We start from the raw sequence: 20,852 nt of genomic DNA on the forward strand, positions 1-20,852 counted from the left end.
TATTTGTGTGTGTGTGTGTGTGTGTGTGTGTATTTATGTGTGTGTGTGTGTGTGTGTGTGTGTTTGTGTGTGTGTGTGTGTGTGTGTGTATTTGTGTGTGTCTGTATTTGTGTGTGTGTGTGTGTGTGTGTGTGTGTGTGTGTGTGTATCTGTATATGTGTGTGTGTGTCTGTCTGTATTTGTGTGTGTGTTATGTGTTTGTTCATCGTCCTCATCCTTGTCTCTTATGCCGGACAGAGACCCTTGCCAACGGTGAGAATGGTGCCACTTCGGACCACCAGTCAGTCGAGTACGCCATGGACACGACCCCCAATGGCATGACCCCCCGCCCTCAGGCGCTTCGGAACTCGTCCGAGTACCGGCCTCCGTCCAGCGGCGGGACATCATACTCGACCAGCGCTCCGCCTGTCCTGCGGCGCCTCTCCTCCAACACCCCCGCCGCCCGCCTGCACCGACAAGTGGAAGGTACGCGGCCGTGTAAGACATCTTACTGGACACTTATGTGTGTGTGTGTGTGTGTGTGTGTGTGTGTGTTGGTGAAGGTAGAGATCTTACTGGAATTCTCTGGAGTGTAGCGTGTAGACTTTGTTTTATGTGTGTGTGTGTGTGTGTGTGTGTGCGTGTGTGTGTGTGTGTGTGCGTGTGTGTGCGTGCGTGCGTGCATGCGTGTGTGTGTGTGTGTGTGTGTGTGCATGTTTGTGTGTGTGTCTGTTTGGCGGCTTTATTTGATAGCTAGATGTCTGTGTGTCAGTTGGTATGTTAATGATTGTCAGTTTGAGAGTGTGTGGGTGTTGACACCAACAGCTGCTAGATGATTGGATGACGCTCTGTTTGAAGTTTAAGACGGAGAAAATCGTGTTAGCAGCAGTCTTAATTTGGAGATCCCTTTTGTCTGGTTTTAAAGACAGGACCCAGAAATACCCTTCCATCAGAGTGAGCTTTAGACAGGTACGAGGAAAGCCACATTGCAAATCCCGGATTATTTGAGAGATTTCAATGGCTCATTATCCATGACAGAATAGCAGAAGGCATCTTACTACATGTGCTGATGAGTTCATGAGGGTGTGGAGAGTGCTGGATCAAAAGTGCTATTGTTCTGGAATGACATCTGACTTGTTCTCTGGAAGTGTGCCAGCAGTGTGTCAACACTCATGTCTGTGTGCACTGCCGCCCTCTACTGGAGGCATCACACTTGTATTACTGTAATGGTATTAGGTAGATTTAATACTCTCATTTAAAAGATACAGTTAAGTTGACAGACTTTGGTTCCAGTGGTAAATTGTACTCCTGAACAATTGAACTCCTGATTTAATATTTTCTCTCTTTGCCTCCATCCCTCTCTCACTCTATCCCTCTCTCTCTTTCTCTCCCGCTCTCACCCTCTCTCGCTCTCTTTCCCCCCCTTTTTCTTTTCCTCTCTCTCACACACACTCTCTCTCACTCTCTCTCTCTATCCCTCTCTCACCCTCTCATGCTCTCACCCTCTCTTTCTTTCCCTCTCTCTCTCACACACACACACACTCTCTCTCTTTCACTCTCCCCCACTCTCTCCCCCTCTCCTTGCACCCCCCCCCCTTTTGCTCTTGGGGTCTCCTGTAGCAGCCAGTTCCACCACGGGCCCTGAACACCAGAAGGTGGAGCAGGAGGCTGCCGGCCGGTCCTCTGTCGGGAGCCCCTCATCCTGGACCATAGAGGAAGTGATGCAGTTTGTGCGTGACGCCGACCCATTGGCCCTGGGCCCGCATGCCGAGCTCTTCAGAAAACATGTGAGTGACCCAGTGACCCGGTCAGTGGCTGATGATGGTGGTTGTTTTAGAGGCTGAGGGGACCTGCCGAGGTCCTACACCTTGTATGCCAAGTGTCTCTTCTACACTCATCACAGGGAAGCTTAAGCTGTTGAGATACACAAGAAAACATTGTGAACGCTGTTTTTTTGGCGTCAGCAACGTTCCTGAGTTTTGTGGTTCTATTTCATTTCTACTGACCGCCAGAGGCGGTGCTTTCAGCACGTGGATGTCCATCACATGCACGTGCAGGTCGAGTGTTTATATCAACAAAGTCACTCGTGACAGGGGTGACGCATGCCCCCGCCCGGTACTTAAGGTGCGCTAACCCTGGAAGTGACCTCTTGGCAATCTTCTCGTCCGCCTTCCGAGTGACAGCCAAGCTCTGGCGGTCATCCGAAATTTATAGAACTGCAGTTACATACGTAACTATCGTTCTGGCACGGTCCCACTGATATGATATTAGGCAACAGTCTTCTTTTTTTCTGGAGAACTTTAATAATCAGTAGGTAAATTGTAATTTTGTCAATCAGTATACATGGACATGATCATCCAATCAGAATACATGGAACTGGTTGTGTGGTTGTCCAGCAGTATTCCTCAAAGAGTAATTACCTCCTCTAGAGGGTGCTGTTTGAGGCACTCTTTAATTACCTCCTCTAGAAGGTGCTGTTTGAGGCACTCTTTAATTACCTCCTCTAGAAGGTGCTGTTTGAGGCACTCTTTAATTACCTCCTCTAGAAGGTGCTGTTTGAGGCCAACATTTGTGAAGTGGACCATAGTACTTGTGGTTCATAGTGGGCGCAGAAGTAAGCATACTGGTAACATGGGAGAAGTGTTAGCCGCGTAGGGGTTGGAGGGCCCAGATTTGAGCATGAGCAGCTTCCCCATCTCAGTGTAGCCAGAGCCTCACGCTCATTTCTTGGCATCATTTCTCTTGTCCTATTAGAGAAAGGTATAGACATTGACACACTAAGGAGTTGAGTTCTGTGGGGGGGGGGTTAGTGAGTGGATCAGGAGGGTCTGGTGTACCCCCCCCCCCCCCTCTCCTCTCTTATTTACGTCTGTGTCGGAGGAAGGAAGCCTCGCTGGCCGCTGTCTCAGGCTCTGTTTATACTTCACCTGCCAGGACAGCCCCCCTGCACGCCTGTGGAACATCAGCCTCATGCTGAAGGAGGGAAAGATGAAGGGAGGGAAAGGGAGAGAGAGAGAGCAAGATAGAGAGGGAGGGAGGAAGAGAGAGGGGGACTCACTGATGTGCTTCTCTTCTCCTCAGTCAGTTTCTTATCTTCTGATGGACGGATGACTGTAAATGTTTACTATACTCATGTGACTGATGTGGCTTAGCAGCCTTGGACAGCCAGCTCTCCTAGAATGGAACTGTCTAAACATAATATGTTATATTATTAATATAATATTATCAATATGTTTTATTTCTATTTCAAGGCTTTCTGTGACTCTTCCATTGACTTGCATGTATTCAATATGGCACCTCGAGCTTCAGAGTGTGGTCTTCAGCTAGCTGGTTAGCATGCTAACTGTAGTGTATATCTGGGAAACATAGAGCAAAGGACACATAATAATAATAATAATAATAATCATAATATTATTAATAATAATTATAATAATAATAATAAGCTTTATTTGTATAGCACCTTTCATACACAGAATACAGCTCAAAGTGCTTTACAGTTGGAGCATTTAACACAATACTAGAGAGAAAAAAAGAGAAGAAAAAGAAATCAAAACAGTAAATTAAACATCAGAGATTTAGAGATTTCACAACACATATTATACAGTTAATGCCGTGAAAATAGGAAGACCCTATAGATAGCAGCATTAAAAAGCATCAGTAAAATGTGAATTGATGTGAAGAAATAGGTTACAGGGTAGAAGTGAGTTAACTAAAAGCTCTCATATACAGGTATGTTTTCAGGTCTCTTTTAAAGATGTTCACAGAATTGGCCTGTTTGATGTACAGAGGCAGGGTGTTCCATAGCTTCGGTGCATAATGGTTAAAGGCAGCTTCTCAGATATGTTGCCATGTTCAGCTAGTAGAATACTTGTAGAGCTGGGTTTTAAATGCTATTGATTGCATTAGTCCAGCAGCCTTACAGTAGTAGACCAGGAGTTCATTTAAAACACTAAATAATTTAAGATTGATTGTTGACATTTGATATGAGATGATTAGCTTTGGCAAAGTACAATATTATAAAACTATCAATGCCCCCCCCCCCATCACTACTATGTAGAGCACTCAGAGTGTTTGTGGAATATTATTCTGAGAACAGGTATGTAGCTGGTGTCTGACAGAAGCATGTGTGTATGTGTATGTGTGTGTGTGTGTGTGTGTGTGTGTGTGTGTGTGTGTGTGTGTGTGTGTGTTTGTGTGTGTGTCCATTAGGAGATCGACGGCAGGGCCCTGCTGCTGCTGCGTAGTGACATGATCATGAAGTACATGGGCCTTAAACTGGGCCCTGCCCTTAAGCTGTGCCACCACATTGAGAAACTCAAGCAGAGCAAGGCCTAGGAGTAGCCGGTGAGCACTCACACACACACACTCTCTCTCTCTCTCTTTCTCTAGCTCTCTCTCACACACATACACTCAAAAACTCACACACACACACACACACACACATAAACATGGTCTGTGGAGGAAACATTGGCACCCTAGAAGCTCCATATTCACCAGCTGGGACTGTGACTGGCCAAGCTTCTCTTCTGAGGCTTGCGTGAGGACGAATTTCCCTTCCGCCGACCGCAGACGCCACGTTACCTCATCACCTCTCAAGCACACGGATGCAGGACACAAGCAGGCAGCTGAAGCCCAAAGGACACTCTTACATTCTCCAGTGTTTATGCATATGACCTTCAGCTGGCTGCATAAAAAGGAATACTGTTTTAATCACCATTTGTTTGTTTTAGACAAATGATTGGTTTCCAACCTAACAAAAACAAAAAACAAATGTGGAAAGTTTTCTCTGATTCACAGGGTGCCCAATTAAATCAACATGGTTTGTTTTCCTTGCTGTCGTCCAGCATGCGTTTGCTATTAGGTATCTGATGGTCCATTCTGCCCCTATTTGCATGACTAAAAGATCCATTGGAGTCCAAGGGGGATATGTGTACAATGTTTCTAGTGTCTTTTTTGATGATAGCTTTCTGCTGCTTTTAAGACAATGACTGGAAGCATCTATTCAAGATCAATGCAAAACCGTAGGTTGTAAAATAATATGTGTAAAAAAAGTGAAGAATCTCTTTGATTATATCAACCAAAAAACGTGTTTTTGTGTAGACTGTAAAAATGTTATCCTGAAAGATTCTGACTCAAGTTAAAGTAAAACAAAAAAAATAAGGGTAAAGAATCATTGTTTACCTGTATGTGATTATTTCGTCTTCTGTCATTGGCTTTGATCACAAGTTCAGGTTTGTTCAAACATCCACTATGCTTATCAGAATGTGAACAGAAATGCTTTCAAAAGCAGGGCAAAGATCACTGTTGTCAGCATCAGCTTTTCCTGATAGTGTTTCCTATGTCAGTGGTCAGCGTGCTCTGGCCATTCAGACTTGGTCTACTTAAAAGCTCACTACTGTTACATTGTAAATGCTGTTATTTATATGATACAATATACAACTCAGGATGTTCATGTTTTGTATGTTTGTCATTTGACAGGCACTTAAATTATCCTATTTCTACAAGTCATCTCATTCCTTCAAGTCTAGTCTCTTTTAGACACTGTTGTGTTTGTCAGGAGGTGTGGAGATGTTGCTCTCATTAGAGGTGTATTATTGGCCCACCACATCACCAGGGATTTGGGGATAACAAGGTACAGGTACTATATACCTTTATCTTGACACAATGCATATGCAACATTAGACAAGGCTCCGTGCAAGTTAGAATACTTTTCAAACCTCAGATTAATGTGATATGAAGGTGGAACATCAAACACTGATATGCATAACCATTTCATGGTCGGCGTTTGCAAGCTGTAGCACAATTCCCCAAGATGGCAAACTCCCAGCAGTTTGTCATTTTTTGAATTGCATTTTAGTTAGACTACATTAACGTAGGTATTGCTTGGGGCATGACTGTGGTCATTGGGCAGGATATAGTGTTTGAGCCTTGGAAACCAAGTGCCCTCTAAAGTTGGTGCCCAAGATCAAACCTGCTTTTGTGAACAACCATCAAAACAGGCAGCTCATGCAATTAGACTACCTTCCAACATATGCCATGGACTCATTAGACTGCCTGTCATGACAATAATTAACATTGTTTATGAACTCTATTTATTCATATTATTTTATATAATTGTTGCTTTTTTACCTTTCTGTCAAATCTTATGTTGTCAATCATCTATCAAATGGATAGGAATGTTGATTTTTAATGATTACATTTTTACCATTATGTAACATATTTAATGTTGAAGATTTCTGGTTGGGAAGGATTTATTTCTTATTGCATAATTTTTATATACAACATTTGGTTACAAACGGATTCTTGTTGAGACTGGTGACTTTATTTTGATACTCAGGTTTTGGTAATTCAGATTATTTGATACTTTTTATATGACTGCACTCATAAAAGGTGCACAGTGCAAGTTGATTCATTACACACATTACACACAATGTTTGCTCATTTTACGAAAATAATTGTCCATTTCTTCACCTATTTTTATAAAATTGTCAATGAAACCACAATGTACTGTCATCTTTTATAAATTACCAATTATTCTCTTTTGAATGTAATGACCACCATAGACATAATAGAGATCTCTATTATGTCTATGATGAATATTACTCAAAGAAGATACAAAAATGTCATTTATATTGTGAAGTATATGCCACACATACAACACCTCGGACACTACATTTAGCATATTTTCTATTCCAGGACAAAAATCACTAATTTCGTATAACCGAGATAAATGCCTTTGAACTGGAAAAGGAGAAGGTTGAGGGAGGATCAAATATTATTTATTGCAACACTTTTGGTGAAGTGATGGCATCGCTAAACGTTTCCAGGTGTTAAAAAGGAATAAAAATGCAATGGTTCAGTCTTCATGGGCTGTGTGGAGTTTGGCCTCTTCAGAAACCATGTATCTATAAAATATGAATTGAGTCAGATCCGATTAACTGACTGTCATGATACATGGTGCAGCTGAGTAGTTCCATTACTCATTTCTGTCTTTCTTGGATAGACTAAACACTGTATATGCCAAGCAGCCATACTGATTATTTTAAATGATCTGGAATGGAAAGTGCTTGGATGTTGTCTTTTGAGTTCATATTGTAAATATTTCCTTGTCCACCAAAGCCAGCAGCAGAGAGCTCATCCAAGTTCTCATCAGAAGCACATGCACCAGAGCATCTACTCTCTGTGGAGGAAAGCAGTAAAGCGCTGCTTCTTGATGGGGAGGATGTGTATCTCCTGTGAACTGACCTTCTTCAGTTTCACCGACCTGTTTCGGGGAGTGCTTCTCCTGGGGTCGGTGAGGTGGCCTGTTTCACTCTGGGCCGTGAGGACCGGGCTGTAGTGCTGCTGGGCCAAGGCACCCTGCTCCATGTCCTGCTTGAAGGGGAAGGTATTGGCGGGCACTTCGGCAAGATCCTTTAGCTTTCCACGGAAAATGGTGGGAACGCTGTCCTTGACGGCCACAATGACCTTGGCTGTCTGTGAGGCGCTGACGATCTCGTAGTTCCTTGCGCCGTACTTGGGTTCGTGGCTGCAGTGGCCGTCCATCAACCATTTGCGGTGCCTGCTGAGCTCCAGCGAGGTCACGCCATTGAGGAACTCGGAGTCCAAATTCTGGCCACAACCCAGCGGCGGGAGAACCTCCAGAGACCGTGCCGACCTGGGCACATTCTTCACAGGCTGCTTGACGTCTGTCTGTTCGACCTGAACCAGTGGCTTGTGGACGTGGTACACCACCGACAGGTCAAGAGGCGAGTCTTGAGGAACCGACGCCTCTTGCTTCAGTTGACTTAAAGGCCCAGCTGTCGTAGAAAGGTCCAGTGCAACTCCCTCGGAGCCTGCTGTGTGCGAAACATAGACGGGACTGAAAGTCCCATCACAGGTCTGCGTGCTCACTGCAGCAGTGCTTCTGGGTTCGTGCAGCTCAGCTTTAGGCCTTAGAGGAATTGGGATGGGGACGGGGACGGGCACCGGTAAAGGGACAATGATGGGGAATGGAACAAGCAGGGTGGGAGGGGGCACTAGAGGCGTCAGTGGAGAAGAGCAGGCGTAGGGTAGAGGTAATGATGGGGGAGTGGGTACGAAGTTTGGGGCAAAGGTCTGTGTTGGGTTGGGTCCAGCCATTTGGCAACCAAACGGTGTGAAACTGTTGTGGGTGGTGAACTGGTCCTGTGAAATGGCGGCAAAGCCAGCAAGCCCATCCTGTGTGACCGGGGCTGGCTCGCGCTCTGCCACCTTCGGCTCCATGGGTGAGGGCTGACAGAGCGTGATGGGGGAGTTGCGGTGCAGCATGCTGTTCTGCAGCGGTGGAGGGGCAGAACAGAGAACGCCTTGGGGGAGAAACTGGGAATTAAAATGTTGGAAGACATGCTGCTCTAACATCAGAGACAGGGAGCCTGGACCATGACTGGGCAGGAGGAATGGTGAGGGTCCCGCTGGACTGATCCCTTTTCCTTGAGCCCCTGTGGGCATCTGGAGGTGCACAGGCAGAAATACACTGCCCTCCCCAAGGCACAATGGCAAAACAGCCGTGTGCATTTTCAGTGTTATTGTCCCAGAGGGTTCTATGTTGAGACCTTGAGCTGGGCATATGGGGGCCGAAGAGTTTGGGGACTGGGCCATCTCTGATTGGAAGCCTGAATGGTTGTTTTTAGTATCCGTACTAGTACACTGGGTCCTTTCCCTTGTCTGGTTCTTGGTCACATCTTCTCCTCTCCCCGCAATGTCAACGCTCCCAGACTGAGAAGCACTTATGCTTTCAGTTTTTATGTCTTCCATATTGATTCTCAATGGCTGGGAGAATTCTATTATCAAGGTGTTCTCTAATCAAGGCGTCCCTCGACACTACTTTTTGAGTGTATCTTCTCGGCAGTCCATTGGTTAAGGAATTCACAGGTCCTGAAATAAACAAGCAGAGTTGTCAGACACATGTCAACAATAACCTATTCACTGTCAGGATGTCACAAGCATGACCAGGACAGGAGAGGTAACAGAAGCAGAGCTCCAACTTAGAAGGCCTCAGACATCTAGAAGAAAAGGCCTCCAGCTCTACAATGGGTTCAGCAAGAAGAGCTGAGAGTTCTGCTCTGACAACACTTCAGTATCACTGTTGAGGTCAGTATTGCATTGATTTAATGAAAACTTCTGACCGGAGGACAAATGCACAAAGCTCCCTTAGTTCACTTCTAATGAACAATAAATCCCACGTCTTGAAAGAATTATGAAATTGTTTCACAGCAGGAGAATAGAAAAAGTGGCATGAAGGCTAGCCTACGATTTTACTCTTCTATGTAAGATGTTATTACAGATAATTGCGTTTCCCCAAACGTCTAGAACAAAAAATAAATATCTCCGTAAATCTTTTTGTAAAGTAATATACTTGGATTGTCATCAACAACACCAGAGCATCAAATGACAACTAAACCTTCCATGCTGAACCAATTCAGCTTGAGTTTTTTTTATTATGACATCCCGGTTTTGCATAGTTCTGGTTCTCCTCTCTGTGAATCCACACACTGTCACAGCAGAGGGTGATGGTTAGTCTGGGTGTGCAGCTGTAAGCTCAGCAGCGTCCACGGGAAACGTTCCAGCTTTCGGAGCTCTGCAGCGCTGCTAATGGGGAAAGCTGGAATGATAACGATAAAGAGGGAACTGCCTGAGTGCTACGATGCTGTTGCCCTCTGATTGGTGTGGGGAGATCCAGGACTGGAAAACTCTCTCTCTCTTTGTGTGTGTGTGTGTGTGTATGTGTGTGTGTGTGTGTCATAGAGGCCTCCCTTACCTCTTTACCTCTTCCACAGTTGGAGCCTAGAGTTGTGGAGGTTAAGCTGAGGGTAATATGCCATATGCGGCTGTTTAGTGAGAAGCTTTCCATTTGAAAAGGCTTAAAGAGCCTGTGGTTGATTACAACCCTTCCATCAGTACACACAAACACACACACACACACACACAAATACTCATCTCAGAGAAAACATACTATAATTTGCCAAGTTTCTGCCAGAATAACTGTCGTGCTCACACCAAGCGACAGCTTTGTTTTCCTGTGCGTGTTTGCCTGTAATAAAATAAAATGATGTGAATTATTTACGTGATTGGTTATGCATCTGGTGTGTGCTTTTAAGTAGAGAGGAAAATGTTTTCGGGCTCCATGCTGGTGTGTGGATGACTAAGTGCTCTGCACCAAACATAATATTTTGAATACTTGGTGTCGGTACGACTAAAATGGTCAGCTGTTAAACCAAGCACTTCTCAACATTATGGCTGTCAAATGTGCTGTGTTTTAAGAGGGGCATATTTTATGGACTTGACTTTAGTTTTTCATGCCCCTTCAAGCCTGTTGGATGATGTAATACATGATCAAATATAAATTTAAGAATATTAAAATCCCTGGAAAACAAACATGTGACTTTAATGCTACCAGCCCTGTGAATTCCTCTTTACCGGGCTGAAATCTATTAAACGGCTTGCCAAGAACTCCGACATAAATCTACTACAAAACAGCCTTATAAATCGTAATCCAGAATTGGAAAAGAAGGCTGATCGCTGGCCTCAGGGGTGATTTATTTTTGCTGGAGTTCTACTCTGGAGAGAAAAAATTCTGTAAAGTGCAGATTTCTCCTATTCAACTTCAACACACCCAGTAGCCCTACCTGACCCTAGAAGCATTTAATAAACTACTGCTATGCTTCCATATCAAGATAGGACAACATAGGCTCCCAACCTAGGAAATATGCACTATATGTCTTATAGTGTTTATACTGCACCACCTGTCTATACTGTGTATATCACATTGCACTTTTCTGCTTTTTTGCACTTCTGGTTAGACGCAAACTGCATTTTGTTGTCTTTGTACTTGTACTCTGCACAATGACAATAACATTGAAATGTGTAATGTAACCTCAGAAGGCACAAGTTGAATCTAATGTAACCTCATGGTATAATACTTAACATCTCAGAAGAATCTAATGTCATATAATGTAACCTCATGGTATAATACTATTAAACATCTCAGAAGACACAAGTTGAATCTAATGTAATGTAACCTCATGATATAATACTATTAAAAATCTCAGAAGAACCTAATATAATGTAATGTAACCTCATGGTTTAATACTATTAAACATCTCAGAAGACACAAGTTGCTCCAAAACACTGGCCCAACAGATTTACTAATATTAGTGTTTGGGGAAGTAACTAGAGACTGACTCCAGATGAGGGGAGCCAAACACACACACACACAAGTATAAATACTCTTTTGATCCCGTGAGGGAAATTTGGTCTCTGCTTTTATCCCAATCCGTGAATTAGTGAAACACACAGTGAGGTGAAGCACACACTAATCCCAGCGCAGTGAGCTGCCTGCAACAACAGCAGCGCTTGGGGAGCAGTGAGGGATTAGGTGCCTACTGGTCGGGGTTCGAACCGGCAACCCTCTGGTTACAAGTCCGAAGCGCTAACCAGTAGGCCACGGCTGCCCCAATACACATAGGCTTACAGTACATACACACCTTTCAATAACCAGAGGCTATTGACTCCAGATGAGGGGAGCCAAATAGGCTACTACCCTACTACTGTAAGGGTCAGCCAAGCCGGTCTGTCTGCGGATCCGCCACCCCGTCTCAGTCAGCTGGGTTCCAGCTGATGTAGCACAGATGCTAACAGGGCTAAATCCCAAGCTTTCCAGATGGCCTCACGGACCTGCTGACCTGCAATTGTTTATAATGCCACAAGAAATCTATTTAATTGCAGGAGGCAGGCTTCACAAAATATTTTGGGTGAAAGTGAAGCAATCTCTTCCTGCCTTCTTCAATGGTCATTTATGGTAACCCAAAACACCTGAATGGCCAAACTTAACATGTCATTCAGTAAGCTCAGAACTAAAACAAAAAGGTTGAGACTTGGAAGGCTATATTTTGCCTTAGCCTAGGCTACTACATTGCAAGTCTTTGTTGTCATGGAAACACATCACTTAAATCTGCAGCAGCACACTCTCAGCAAAATCAGCCATTTTAGACACAGACATACTATGCACGACTGAGAATAACAGATGACCCCTCTAGATTTGATAGTTAGGTTAGAAGTTTGAGGACAAATTGTCTCAGGATTAAACAAAACAGCAACATTTGTTATGATTAGCCTACAATTGCTTTCATCACAGATGGGCTAGGACTTCAGCCTCACCATACACCATCTAGATAATAAATAAAAAATCTTAGATGTGCTCAGGAATATAGCCTGTGTGTTTTCAAACTGATTTAATTGTGTTTAAGATGAACAGATTGAGTGAGTAGAGCCCTACTCATTATTTACTATTTAATACTAACGAGAGACCATAGGCCTATGTTAAGCTCTACAGACCATGTAGCCTATTAAGCTCTATAAGAGACCATGTGCAAGATAAAACACCACTCACAAAGTAGCCTAGTCGTAATTATGATGGCTGATCATGATGATGAGCTGAGTGCTGTCTAATAGGTGGGACATTTCACAGGGAGATGCAGATTGATTGACCACAGATAAACTGGAGTAGAAAGAGGAGGGAGGGACAGCAGAGAGCCTGACCGCCCCGTAATGACGACTCCCATATTGCAGCCGTCCCTCTTCGCCTCTGGTGTCGGCTCCACCCGCACTTTGTTAAGTGTGTTAATGATGACGATGAAACTGTGAGCTGACATTATTGGTAAAACTACGTTGTCCAAAAATATTGGGTAAATTATGTTTTATTAAGGATACAAAAAACAAATAAAAATAAACTAGGCTACACGCTGCATGTTTTGGGCTACAGAATACTAGCTAGGCTACTAATGAATCCAAGTACAACCTGGTTCGCCTATGAGACAAACAATGCAATGAGTTCCTAGGCCTAACACATTACATTACATCACATTGGCTGACGCATTTTTAACCAAAGCGACTAACAACATGGTAACAGTTAGGTTTTAAAGCAATTCTCTCAACATTTTTAGGACAATTTAAAAACAGTAGTGTAGGCCTACAGTAAGAATAAGTGCATCAGTGAGTGCTGTTTTTAAACAGTTGAGTGTCAGTTCAAGACGGCTGGTTAAGTGCTAGGATCAGCAAGACTTGACATCAACTGTAGGCCTACACAGTATTATAGGTAGGCTATTGTGAAAGGAACTTTGTACATGGAATAACTCAGTTTGTATTAAACAGTTTTTAAAATCAGACTAAATAATGTCCACAATAATAATAATAATAATAATAATAATAATAATAGCCTACTACTACTAATAATAATAGGCCTAATAATTATAATAGCCTTATAATAATGATAACAATAATATCAGCAATTCGTGTTGTTTTTTTCCTAATAATTACTAATAATTACTTAGCCTACCCTGAGGCAATAACCTAAACCTAAAGGCAGGCTACCACACTGTAGGCTCTATGAAAGGAACTGCTACAATGAGCCTATGGCAGGCTAGATGATTCAACTTATGTCACTTTGGCGAAGGCATTATAACGGCGACATCTTTTGGGTCTAATATCCATAGTTCGTTGTTTAGCCTAGTCTACATTAGATAAATAAAAAATGCCTACGGGATATAGGCTACTTTAGCTAGCCAACAATATTGGCAACATATTGATATCGTATCTTACCTGTGTTGTTCGAACGTAGGTTACAGTCATAAGCAGTCTTCAATTAGGCTAGTCCTCAGAAGTAGGATAATTTGCTAATTTGCATTTACCAACAGGAATGGAATGGCATATTTAATTGGCTCCGGTAGTTAAGCCGTTAAATTATCGCAGCAAACTTAGGTCGTAGGTAGGACGCTTTGGACAAAAGCGTCTCCTAAGAAGCCTTAACATTAACATAAAACTTCGCGCTATCATCATTCTCTGCTCAGACCGAGGGTCCAATGACAGCAAAGTTCTCTTCGCGCGTTCCTCCTACTTTCGGCTTCTACAACTGCTGTGTGCGTGAGAAAAACGTTAAAGAGGGCTATGTGGCTCGACTGGTCATCGACTCTACAATCCTTTCATTTGTTTTTTTTAATTAGGCCTATTTGTTTTGTGTTTACGGTTAACTCTGTCACCTATCACATTTTTACAGAACCTTTCAGTCCTAAACGACCAGTGCGCCTCAATCTCATAGGCTACCAATCGCCAGTCAATAATATCAGGTCAGTGCAAGAAAGAAATCAGTGGCAAACACTGAATTCCGATCTATTTATCTTTGTCTTTCTTCAGTAAACTCAAATTCCACCAAAGAGAAAGCAAGAAGCGTGACTCTCACATAACATAGTGTAGGCTATCTGTGTTCAGTCTAGCACATTTTGCCCCAAAGTCATCTTCATTCCCAACATAGGACTGTGACGGACCAAAGAATGTGACCCTCCTGTCAAATGCAATTGTAAACGCTTTCTGTTCAATACGCTTTCATGAGCGCAATTATGGAGTTAAACCCTGCTGTCGTTGATGTCTTACTCACGCAAACTGACAGATGAACAATGAAACACAGACAGTCAAAGTCCCCTGTTGTCCACTAACTTGTCCTTAGCGAAAGAGAGGAATCCGCCTCGGCCAACAGTGGTCCTGTCATCCTCTTGCCTCAGAATGCATTGTTGACATGAAGCTTCAAAGGCAGATGGTGCAACATGTTGACACCAGAAAGTCCAGGAAGACTAGCTTAATGAGTTTTTGACCACCAACAGAGACGTCCCTCCAATTTGTAAATGTTTTTGAACTGAAGCTCAGTCAAATATAAATTAATTCTTAATTTATCATGGTTGACAATGGACCAGTGCTCCACTGCTGTGAATGCATTGCTTTTTGTTCAAGTCTCGATATGTCACGTGAAGTTGAACGAATTCTCTTTTTTAATGTAAGGCATTAACCCTAGGCCTATTAATATCGTAATCCTGATCAAAGTGTAGTAATCGATGATTTCCTTCCTACAAATGTTAAGTGATCCAATGACAACACAGTTAGCTTTCAATAACAATTCGCTTTGTAATTATGAGATTATATTTGATCTCTGCATTCACAATAGCCTTAATATCAATTAACAGTCGCCCCCAGCATCCTTTTCAACTCTCTCACCACGAGTCACCAGCAGGGTTAGCCTATAGCCTAGGCTACATATCTGTACCTGTAGACGTCTTACATATTAAATGCCCTTTAATTTTTTTAATGTATTTTTCATGGTGGAAATTGGATTCTACGGACAAAAGGAGTAGGCTACATCTGGAGGCCAATAACGAGGATGCCCTCTCCCCTTCAGCTCCACACTGCCACCTGCTGGACCAATCGGGCTCTAACTCCCAACACATCATTCAACCGGATCCCTGATAAAATAAAGTCAGATTATTGTTCAACGCAATCACATTTATTGGCCTTTTCTATGCAGTTACTAAGCAGCCAGTAGACCTGGCAAATGGTTCAGATTTACAATGAGATTTCCACAATGTGTACTAAAAATAAATACAAGAACGAAAGTGTAGCACAAGCTCAAAAATATACAAAGGCTTGGAATAATGTAAACTTTTGAAACTTGTCTCAACTCTTCTTTTCTTCTGTCTCTTTTCTTCTTTTTCATTTATTCGTTTCAATCTTTTTTTCAATGTTTTTCAAACATTTTTGTAACAAAAGCAACGTTTTTTCCCAACAGTTTAAAAAGAATATATGTACAGGTTTATACAAAAATACAAAAATGGATGCAAATCTGTTTAACTGGAGCTTCCAACCTGAATGAGATGAGTCTTAGCCAGTCCGCTACACTGTGGCCCTCGTGGTTTCTTTTGTTGCCTTTTATTATTTCACGTCGCAAGTCTGTACATACCCTTCGGCAAACAGAAGAACTGTGCTTGTCCATCCACACACCATGAAGATGCAATGAATCATGACGTTTTTTTTAGTTTTTTTTTTTAAAGAAAACAACACAGGACCAGTCTAAAGTGATTCTTCACATGATCACACAAACTTCAAGATTACAGCAAGGAAAAAGACCAAAAATATATTAATGCGTTTCTCTGTAGAAATGTAAAAATGTCCAGTGTGTGTAAGTGCCAACATGTTTCAGACAATGGAATGAAATTTGATTATGAAACTACTCCAAAGGTACCTTGAAAAACAGCAATGATAAACAACAGTCCTAAACTGTGCTGCCAGCTCCTCAGCACACCCAGATAAAAAAGACGATGACAAATTTGTCTGGGATATTATGTGTTATGTTAAGACATTGTACTGAGACACTAAATAAAGTCAAGTGTCCAGTAGTTGTTCCCTTTTTAAAATGTTCTAAAACATTTGTAAAAAGCTTGAACAGCTGCAACACGAGTGCTATTACTCTTGGAGTACAGCTAGCTATAGTGGTTTGGGATTTTAAAAAAAATCATCCAACAGATATGGCTACAGTGCTACAATATCAGGTTTCTCCAGACATCACTAGTGTTGCAGGCCAGTCCATGGGTGCCTGTGACATCACTAGTGTTGCAGGCCAGTCCATGGGTGCCTGTGACATCACTAGTGTTGCAGGCCAGTCCATGGGTGCCTGTGACATCACTAGTGTTGCAGGCCAGTCCATGGGTGCCTGTGACATCACTAGTGTTGCAGGCCAGTCCATGGGTGCCTCACTAGTGTTGCAGGCCAGCCAGTCCATGGGTGCCTGTGACATCACTAGTGTTGCAGGCCAGCCAGTCCATGGGTGCCTGTGACATCACTAGTGTTGCAGGCCAGTCCATGGGTGCCTGTATACTGTCAGCACAAGGTGAACACTATCATTTGCAACCCATGGAAGATGAAAATACAGTGAGTTTTTTGTCAGTGGCAACAATAAAATACAATATGACCAATAATATAGAATAAATTCAGAGCACCAAAAACATCTAACTAGAATCCAATAGCATACACAGTAGCTTTTTTTTTCTTTCTTTTTTTTAAAGATTGTGAATTACAGCTACTCTCAAAAAGGTTCTTAGTAGTTCATTCCTTTACTGTAACAGCTGGGTTGATATATCCTCTCATATCAAATATCTTCAACCAGCATTCATTTAAATAAAGATTTATTGTCATTTCTATCTTTATTAACAAAATAATTCTCTGGATTAAAATATCCCATAATTAAAAATATTTTCTATTTTCCGTATTGTCAGCATTAAACAGCTTCAATTGATGTAATAGTCCTATATGTATGAGCCCATGGTAAAACACTACAGTGTGTTCTTTGGACAAAATGGAGAAATCATTGATCCATATTCTTTTCATTTGTTTTTCTCAAAGTAACAAAAATAAATAAAGACATCTAAACCATTGACTACTGTAATTACATGAGCAAGTGGACAGGTGAAAAGCATAACAGAGGACTCGGCTCCGACCCCTGACTGTTTCCTTACAAACGAGAACATATTTTAGCCGCAATCCATTCGTTCTAGCACAGCTGTAAGTTATAAAACTATCACCCGAGCTCAGCCAAGACACAGAGTACATGGCACTTAAACAGTCCACTCATTGGTAAGGGTATACTCGTGAGTCAGGGGTGGAATAAGTACTGGTGTTGAGCTGGGAACATATTAGGGACTGAGGAGGGGGTGTAGGGGGGGGGGTGTTATGTAGCTATGTGAGGAAGATGCAGAGCCGGGGTGTATCTATGAGAAAAGAGGATGCAGAGCTAATGCACACCAGATCACACACTCCGGCCAACTCACCCTGTGTTTCACACACGAGCCTAAATATTGTATCATCATTTGTTTTTGTCCTATCACTTAGAGTCACAATGACTGTAGCACCCTGGACACTTGCTTGCACACATATCACCATACGCACCCTTTCTTCGAAATGCTGTAATTCATTACTGAGGGTTCAACAGGGCCTCATTAGATTGTCTGGTTGACCACCCACTGATAAAGCTCTGACTTACAACGGTACAACACAAATTAAACATTGTATTTTACATTTATAGAACATACTTATTGAACAAATTCAAGTCATCTGGAAATAGTGTTTTTTTTTCTTCTGTGTTGGCAAAGTGCGCCACTGGACAAGCTCCCTGTGGTCATTATCTGGTGCTATTGCAAGATTTGACAAATTCAAGAACACTTGTAAAACAAAGATACAGTTTAAATGTTTCTGTCCAGCAAAGGAAGTGATGAATGGTCAGCGCCCTGGCTCATCAGCACAGTGTAAGTTCAGCAGATCACATTGTTCTTTTTTTTTTTTTTTAAAGTGTATCATATCAATCATCAGTTATGACTCTTGCTCACTCTTTCCATTCAGGCTAACATTTACAATGAATGTCAATGCAACGGTATTCACAGAATACACCAAGACATTTTTACCCTACTGTTTTTCCCACAATAGTCTCTTACACATTACTATTAACATTGGCCTCTGCATTGGTATCCATGCAGTTATTTGATGTACCTGATAACTTTGGGCACCAAATGATGTGATTTCTTTATTCAAACAATAATTATTTGAAGGTGGTATGGCCCATACGTTGGTGAAGTGTGGAATCCCAACTCAGGTGACTAAAATGACTAAATCTACAGAATGCAGTCCTGTGACAAATATCAGTACATGATCTTGGCTCAGTGACAAAGATATTTTATCTGCACCTTGATCTCAAGTCTGTTCAAGTGTTTCAATGGTATATATTAGTTAACTCATAAAAAACATGATCTATTGTGTGTAGTCTTCTGAAGGTATAATGTATCATCCACATCAAGTCCAAATTAAATTTTAATAAACAGTCTTTTCAATCTCTTACCAAATAAAGGTCCAAGAGAGATTGTGAATAATAGTTATACTCTATGCATCCCTTGGTGGGTGTCAGTAGTATTATACCAGTTAATACTAGTCAGGATTCTACGCATCACTCGTGGAAGATAATAGTATTATACCAGCTACTCGGGCCTTGATCCTTTCGCCACCATCTTCTCAAGACTAACCACACCAGGTTTCAGATATCAAAACCCCCTTGCTCAAATCAGACATCAAACCACCAGTCAGGCCCCAGCTGTGGCGCAACTGGGTGGGGCACCTGCACCATACGCCGACGACCAGCTCTGAAATGAAAGTTGTAGCATCTTTCTCAACCATTCCCCAAAATGCATGTGCAGTAGCTTTGTAGTATTTTACTTTACACAGATATTGGCTGTGTAGAACAAAATGTGACCTGTGGTAAGTGTTAAAGGCAACAGTAAGATTGTCCCATGTATGCCTGCCTTTTAGCGATATGTGTGTCTATGACTGCAGAAAAATACTTCCCTTTTGTGGCACCATAGTGCAGAACATATGCATACAGTATATTTGGGACATATGTTTGCGTGATATATAAGATGCACAAGTCCTTCAGTTTTTAAAAAAAAAACATAGTAGAAGTATATTGCCTACTTCTGGTATGTTGATGGACATACTTATAAAGATATCTAATCTGTAAATGTTGATAGTTGTAGTTGATATGAAGAGGTTGATAAAACAGCTAAACTTATTGAAAGACCAATGCTGTTCCCTCAACACAAGGAAAAGATGTGTTACGTCAAAACAGATGAAAAACTGCAATGGAAGTTTCCCTAATTCATATATAAATGTAAGTTGTTTAACACTCATTATTCTTCTCTAGCCATGTTTTGATCATAGTTTACGTTTTAGATAATAAAAATGTTTCAGTTGAACATAGGATATCCCCTCCTCTTTAAGTGTCCTCCTGGGCAAATGACACATGGGATTAGTACAAAAATGTCTGTAGTGTGTGTGTGTGTGTGTGTGTGTGTGACACAGTCTATTGTCTGAGTCCTCCTGTTATTTCCTTCTCTTCTGTCTAATCTGCTGAATGATATCGTTTTCTGCCAAAGAGAACGCATTTTCTTTAAAAACAAACCAGCTCTAGGAGGAGCGGTCATCGTGAGGGCTCCCATCGGAGTTCTCCGTCTCCCCCTCCGAGATGGCCTGCATGGGGGCGGTGTAGAGGCGGCTGCGCGTGCTGTAGCGGCTGCTGTTGGCCGCGGGGGGGATGCGGGAGCGGCCCTGCCTGGACGACGCGGTCGCGGTGAGGGTCTTGGGCGAGAAGCCCTCAGTGTTGGCACGGGGGTACTGGGGATTGGACAGCGGGTCTGGCCCCCCTGCTGGCCCCCCTGCTGGCGACGACTCCTGCAGGGGGGACGGGGGCTCCTCGGGTGGCTTGACCCCCTCCAGTAGCAGCTCTCCGGGGGTCTTGGGCGCGATGGGGCTCTTGAGGATCTCGGTGGCGGACATGCGGTAACTGGAGTCCGTGCGACTGCCCTTCTTCAGCAGCAGCAGCTTGAACTCCTCGTTGGAGGTGCTGGACTTCTTGGCGTTGCGGTAGATGGGGCCTGGGACACGCTGGGAGCCAGCTGTGGTTGGCGGGGCAGTGGGCGTGCTGGGCGTCGTCACGGGGACACTGACAGGGATTGGAATGGGGATGCTGACCGCTGGGGGCCCGACTCGACTTTTCACGCACAGTTCCCCCGAGTCCTTGCGGCCCAGAACTTTCCTCTTAGACCTTAAAGAATTAGGGAGCAACCGGGTTGAGTGACATATTGATGAGTACATTAATATTTATTAATATCTAAGGATGTCATTGTCAGTTGCTTTAGGCAAGTTAAGGACTATAAACATAAATATATTTCTTGGTTGACAAACTGTTGTAGGGTGTAGGGTGAGAACTACAAGGACTGTAAAGATTTGATTTGAAGTGTCCCGAAGTGGAACCCATTCTAAAGTTCTAACCTGTGGATCATGGCGAATAGGTCCTCTGTTGTGCGCAGTCTGTTTGGTGAAGGGAAAACACCGTCTTCATCGGGTTTGGTGTCATCAGTCAATGGAGAGGTGGAATTGTCACTGGGTGTAGAGTCTACAGGAGCAAGTGGCACATTAAAGTATATTTTAATCAAGTC

General features: G+C 42.8%; 3 protein-coding genes across 7 annotated transcripts in view; 1 reads left to right on the forward strand and 2 right to left on the reverse strand.

The window, feature by feature from the left end:
* scml2 (Scm polycomb group protein like 2) overlaps positions 1-6,476 on the forward strand; it is a 43,059-nt gene extending 36,583 nt beyond the window's left edge. The window contains exons 13-15 of one of the 2 annotated variants that reach the window (XM_042080170.1): positions 238-465; positions 1,600-1,766; positions 4,189-6,476. In XM_042080170.1, the coding sequence (XP_041936104.1) occupies positions 238-465; positions 1,600-1,766; positions 4,189-4,314 (521 nt within the window). In that variant the 3' untranslated portion in view covers positions 4,315-6,476. The remainder of the gene's footprint in view (positions 1-237; positions 466-1,599; positions 1,767-4,188) is intronic. The other variant, XM_042080171.1, reaches the window with a different exon arrangement.
* A 320-nt stretch (positions 6,477-6,796) lies between these two features.
* LOC121698246 (retinoic acid-induced protein 2-like) lies at positions 6,797-13,788 on the reverse strand. 2 transcript variants are annotated; one of them, XM_042080178.1, is made up of 3 exons: positions 12,389-12,464; positions 11,484-11,681; positions 6,797-8,874 (listed from the first exon to the last, which is right to left on the reverse strand). In XM_042080178.1, the coding sequence occupies exon 3, from the start codon at positions 8,752-8,754 to the stop codon at positions 7,153-7,155; it is 1,602 nt and encodes a 533-aa protein (XP_041936112.1). In that variant the 5' UTR covers positions 8,755-8,874; positions 11,484-11,681; positions 12,389-12,464; the 3' UTR covers positions 6,797-7,152. The 2 variants fall into 2 exon arrangements, with proteins under 2 accessions (XP_041936112.1, XP_041936113.1); XM_042080179.1 differs by lacking the exons at positions 11,484-11,681; positions 12,389-12,464 and adding an exon at positions 13,597-13,788.
* A 1,518-nt stretch (positions 13,789-15,306) lies between these two features.
* Positions 15,307-20,852, reverse strand: part of nhsb (Nance-Horan syndrome b (congenital cataracts and dental anomalies)) — a 71,277-nt gene continuing 65,731 nt past the window's right edge. For all 3 annotated transcript variants that reach the window (XM_042080152.1, XM_042080151.1, XM_042080153.1), the window contains 2 exons: positions 20,686-20,809; positions 15,307-20,458 (listed from right to left, as the gene is read on the reverse strand). In XM_042080152.1, the coding sequence (XP_041936086.1) occupies positions 19,822-20,458; positions 20,686-20,809 (761 nt within the window). In that variant the 3' untranslated portion in view covers positions 15,307-19,821. The remainder of the gene's footprint in view (positions 20,459-20,685; positions 20,810-20,852) is intronic.

Source organism: Alosa sapidissima, chromosome 23 (assembly GCF_018492685.1).
Source record: "Alosa sapidissima isolate fAloSap1 chromosome 23, fAloSap1.pri, whole genome shotgun sequence".
Taxonomy (NCBI): Eukaryota; Metazoa; Chordata; class Actinopteri; order Clupeiformes; family Clupeidae; genus Alosa; species Alosa sapidissima.